We start from the raw sequence: 5,613 nt of genomic DNA, 5'->3' as shown, positions 1-5,613 counted from the left end.
TCTTTGCTCATTCTTGCATCAACAAAGGAAAATATGTTTGATAATAGACGTAAACCAGGAATGGTTTACTCTGGTTTAAAAAGTAATTTTATGTGCACAAATGTTTAGTTTCAATTGCATAATTTTTCAATGTCTGTATGAATCATCCTGTATAATAAATTCAAATGTAAACTGACAACAAAAAAACAAAACCAGCCTGGGCAGTGGCAGTAACTGTGTAAATCTCTGTTTATTCTTTATGAAACAGAATTATGTCTAACTTGGTCATCTAATCACTGCAGGAGATCGTTACATTTGCTGTTACTACAATATTGCATGCATTTGTTTCCCACTTTTGGAATGAGCTGTGTGCAACAAGCACCAAAGAGGAGGCAAAGTGCAATAACAACTAATTGAAGACATCCACAAATTCCCTCCGTTTGTGGGAAAAAAAAAAAAAAAAAAAGACAAGAGAAATGCAAAGAACACATAAGGTGAAAACTTAACATTTCTATAGTCACTTCTCAGCCAGAATGTTTCAGACTAGCACAAACTGTTTCCTGCATTCAATTTGAGAATAAAGCCCTAATTTTAATCTTCACATGCCTCCACTCTGTGTTCGAGTGCACGATATATGATTGGGTGTTAAAGTGCACATTGTGGCTGTCATTACACACTACAATGGATCTTTTTTAAAAATACTTAATGTTTCTTTTTTATTTCATCAATCCCATTATACCTATAAAAAATAATCCAGGAATGGAGGACATTTTAGCAAATAACAGCCCTTTAATCCACCACCAGATTCCTTTTTGATTTGCCGTACGAAGCGCCCAAAGGCCCCAAACAGAACAAACAAGTTAATCCGGCTTGCGGAGACTGAAAAACAAAACTGTTTGGTCAAGCGGCAGATGCAGAACAAGCCAGTCGGCCTAAATGTTGCCGCACTGTGAAGAAGAACGTTTCAAGCTTTAGCTGATATATTTACATTGGTTCCTAGGCGTAACAAAACTTCAGGAGAAAGCTTAATGATCATGTTTACCTGGAGATAAAAAACACCAACGTGTTTTTTTTTTTTCTAAGACACAACGGAGATGTATTAGTGTTGCTTCCCAGTTTCTATGAAAACTCAAATTACAGCTTATAAATATAATATAAATATTATATTACTGAGTAGAATTGCAATCACAACACTTGAAAATAATCAGAAAGAAGCCGCCACAGCCAACTACTGCAGGCTTACTTCGTGTTTTGCTCAGTTTAAACATCCTGGTTGTTTTGTGCTCAGTTACTTTATTTCAGTATTAAGGGTCTTGTATATTTCCTGGAGTTTATTGCAGACAATATGAGTTTATAGAGGAAGAGACAACAGTACAATCTAAACATATTAGAACCCTTAAAGCTAACTCTTTGGCTGACTGATCATTTGCATTCGTTTGCTGGTGATTCAACCATATTATCCCAGAAGTGTTTTTTTTTTTTTTTTTTCCGTTGAATGTGAGTCGATCCTAACCAGCATCCTATTTATTCTATAGTGTTTAACATGTTTCCATCATGGGTCTAACAGAAACAAACTAGTTTCAATTAAACAATTACACAATGCTCTTAAAAATCTGCAGCATTTCTCTTTGTAGAAAGCGCGTTTCTTTTTTCCTCCCGCCCATCGTTTTAGGAATGCTAGCTTGTAATAATCATAAAGCAAACCTACAAAGAGAAGAAACGCTTTGAGGCTGTGAAGAACATGGGAGAAAAATCTGAAAAAGCTGTAAGAAAACAGGCAAGAATGTAAAAGCTTTAAAGCTGCATTTTGAGCTATGTTTAAGACGGACTACAATGACCCGGTGTCTCGTCAGCGTTCAGCCCAGTAAGACGAGACGACGATAGAAAACTGGATGTTTCATGAGGTTTAAAAGGTAAACATTGACCTATCTGTTAAGTCCTGTAAACTTGTAAGGAGGCTTTGGACCTGGACAGTAGCAGGTTGTGCTTTCTGCGTAACAGACATGCTGGTGAATCAGGATCGTGTTGTTGTCAGCCAGGGCCAATGTGGCTGACGGATGATAAGGCTTTTAGTGCTGAAAGTGTGCTTGCGTTGTGTGCCGCTTGCTAGGAAATGAGATTGCTGAGCTTTGGTCCTCTAGCTGGATTTCTTCTTGACACTGACGGGGGCTCCTCTCGACTTGTTCAACATCTCTGTAGCCTGAAAAATCAAACAGAGAAGATGGTTAAAACAAGTTGCCTTCAAACCAGCATCTATTTCTGACAGGTACACTTGGAAAACGTCAATGATTCTGTAGGATTGGAGCAAGATGTGTTAGCAACACCAAACGGGGGCTAATGCTCATCAGTGTCACATGCTGGTTGAAACAGAGTCAACTAGAAACATTCAATTTTTGAAGAAATTAAAGAAGGCGTCCGCCTGGTGGTGCGTATAACTGTTAAAGGCAAAGCTTCCGAGTTCCTTGGATGTAGGCTTTTACTGCTTGGGGATTTTAAATCAAATCTTCTCAGTAAAAAGGATTTGTCTTCATCAAAACCAGCCGACAGGAGAAGGTCTGCATCGAAGCAGCATGGAAAATTGATGTTATTAAAACACGATTAAATACTTCAATGTAGCAAGAAAAAATTAAATGTGAATAAAAATGTTAAAAGCTTCAATAAAATGGTGAAATGTATTGATTTAAATTAAAAAATACTTATTTAAACCCAAAGGAAAACTAAATGTTGGGTAAAAATGTAAAACTCTGAATTTGCCATACAGGGTTTTGATCCTACAACCTCTTCATTGGTAGCCAAACACCAAATCCACTGTACCAAAGACCAGTGCCATGCACAGCTCTGAATTATGGAGATGTTACTTGTGTTGAAGACGTTAAAAATGAAATATGTGCATAACAATGTTAAAGGCATCAAAATGGTGAAATGTATTTATTTAAATTCAAAAATACTTATTTAAACCCAAAGGAAAATAAAATTTTGGGTAAAAATGTAATTGCCACACCAGGTTTTGATCCTGCAACCTCTTGGTTGGCAGCCAAACACCTAGCCCACTGTAGCAAAGACCAGTGACATACAAAGCTCCGAATTATGGAGAGGTCAACTGTGTTGAAGAAGAGGTTTTTGATTAATTTTGTCGCCAGGGTAACTGGTAATGGCGTCAAGTACAAAAAGCCCGCTTCACGGCGTCGAGACGAACGTTTTGATGTATAGTGTGTGGGAGTAGACCCTACGGTTCGGCCTGTATTAACGGTGATGGACCCTTATTAGGTGGATAGTATTAGGCTCCGCCATGCATTTTCAATGCATAGGCGGGCGCCTAATAACAGAAACAGCTGTGAAGGAGGCATAAAACCAGACCAGGAACAGCCAAGGCGAGGTTGAGGAAGAGTTTCATGACAAAGGTCATACATTATGGGAGGACTGAGCCCATCAGCGTTGTCTCTCCCAGAACAAATATGTCAAAGCAGATGTTTTTTTTTAAAACGTGGTGTGAAACGGGGAACGTCTCGGATTGTAGCCTCAGTGGTCAACCAAGGAAACGTGGTGCGGCAAATGAAAATTGGAAGATGTCCAGCAGTGCCATCAACTCACAATGGGCAAAAATCATCTACTGCCCAGAGAAGTCAGGACAGAAGTGGCCTTCATGGAAGAGCTGCAGCCAAAAAACCATACCTCCGATAAGGAGACAAGGCCAAGTGACTCAACGCTGCACAAAGACACAGGAACTCGGGCGCAGAAAAACAAAGCTGGTGTTCTGGACCGAGGAGTCAGAATTATAAATCTTTGGCTGTAGCAGAACTCAGTTTGTACGCCAAAAGATCTCAGAGCAGTAAAATAATGAGTTTCTGCAGGCAACAGTGATGTTTGGGGCTGCATTTCTGCAAAAGAAGTTGGAGTAATGGTGTCCTCAATGTTGAGAAGTACACCCAGACACTCATGCATCATATAATACCTTTAGGGAGGCAGATTGGATCCAGAGATTCTGAACAGAAATTAAAAACTTTAACTGAATTTTGATCCAGCGTTCCTGCAGCGTAATGCTGCCTTTACCACATTTCACTGCAGGAATCGCGTTCAGAGCGATGAGCACAGGTAGCTTTCTGCCACACGAGAACTTTACATGATCAAAATGTTTAGAAGTTTTGGTCTCATCCAACCAGACCACCTTCTTCCACATGTTTACCACGTCTCCTGAATTGCTTGTGGCAAGCTCTACATGGGACCTCTTTATGGCTTTCTTACAACATTGTCTTTTTTTTCTTGCCCATTTATCATAAAAGCCAGATTTGTGGAACGCATAACTAATGTTGTAGATCCTGTGGATCTCTGCAGCTCCTCCAGAGTTACCATGGGGCCCTTGGCTGCTTCTCTGGTCGATGGTCTCCTTGCCTGGACCGTCAGTTTAGCCCCTGCCTCTTCACTAATGTTCAACAAGCCTTTACAGAACAGCTGGATTTATACCGAGATTAAATAACACATTTAGACTCTATTCACTAATTAAACAGCTTCTGGGAGGTTGCACTGGATTTTATTAAGGGCTGGATAAAAAGGAACACTTTTCCACATTTATAATTTATTTTTAAACCATGTTTTCCTTCCCATTAACCTTAACAATTATGTTCTGCTGTAGGTCTATTTCATAAATCTAGAATGAAGTATTTGTTTGTACACGAGACAAAATCTAAAAAGAAAATCTCCAAGGGTCTGAGTACCTTTGTAAGGCACTGTATTAAAACCAAATCTTTATATATATATATATACTAGGGCTGGGCAACGATTAAAATATTTAATCGCGATTAATCGCACTGATTAATCGCGATTAATCGCGATTAATCGCATTGTATTTACAAACTCCAAGAATGAATTCAAAAGTAGTGTAAAGAGCACTTTTATTTTAATGTTCTGCTGCCATATGAACAAAAGTGTTGTAACATTTGTAGCACTTATCAGTAACACATATTTAGTGTAAAGCTCAACTTAAACATGTAAAACAAAAAATAGCAATAATAATAAATTAAAGCTTATTGCCACTGACAGGGAATTCTCTTTATGGGGAAAAAATCTACCAAAAACAGGCAATTTCTGAGGTAACAGCAGGGAGCAGCATTACCATTTTATGTTCAATACCAAAGTTTAACTTGGCAGTGGTTACAACTAACTTGTTTCTGTCATATTCCATGCTGGAAGAACTTTAAACTGAAATGCTTGCTAACTCGATATGCTTGCGTTTATTTGACGTTGACACGCGGTTTTTTGTTGTTGCTTTCTCGCGCGCATATAGTGAATGGCAGGGGAAAAACAGGCAAAAATACATGGATACTTTGAAACGAGAAGCGACTTCACCGACGGCGTCGATGCAGACCCCCCCCCCGCTCCGCTCCGCACAAAACTTGTTCCGGCCGCCAACTCACCGCCTCGCCCCGCCTAAGCTCGCTCGCGGTACCTGCGGGAAACACCGCCTTCCGCATGTCAGCTGTGTTTTTTTCCGGCCAGCACCTTTCTTCCTCTTTGAATCCGAGGCTTGGCTGACAGCGAGGTTATTGGCGCATTATCGCCACCTACTGTTCTGATTCAAACCCCTACACCGCAGCAACAGACCTTCACAAAATAAAAGCATGTGACCAACATGCGTTA

The 5,613-nt window shown here is 39.7% G+C and overlaps 1 protein-coding gene across 3 annotated transcripts in view; it reads right to left on the bottom strand.

The window, feature by feature from the left end:
• Positions 1–210: 210 nt before the first annotated feature.
• The window catches only part of atl3 (atlastin 3), a 21,515-nt gene continuing 16,112 nt past the window's right edge, over positions 211–5,613 (bottom strand). For 2 of the 3 annotated variants that reach the window (XM_021316030.2, XM_012861765.3), the window contains exon 14: positions 2,060–2,179. In XM_021316030.2, the coding sequence (XP_021171705.2) occupies positions 2,117–2,179 (63 nt within the window). In that variant the 3' untranslated portion in view covers positions 2,060–2,116. Of the gene's footprint in view, positions 2,180–5,613 lie in introns of all 3 variants that reach the window. The other variant, XM_012861764.3, reaches the window with a different exon arrangement.

This window comes from Fundulus heteroclitus, chromosome 23 (genome assembly GCF_011125445.2).
Source record: "Fundulus heteroclitus isolate FHET01 chromosome 23, MU-UCD_Fhet_4.1, whole genome shotgun sequence".
In the NCBI taxonomy this organism is placed as follows: domain Eukaryota; kingdom Metazoa; phylum Chordata; class Actinopteri; order Cyprinodontiformes; family Fundulidae; genus Fundulus; species Fundulus heteroclitus.
The sequence above is the reverse complement of the archived record's forward strand: the minus strand, read 5'-3'. Positions and strand labels throughout refer to the sequence as shown.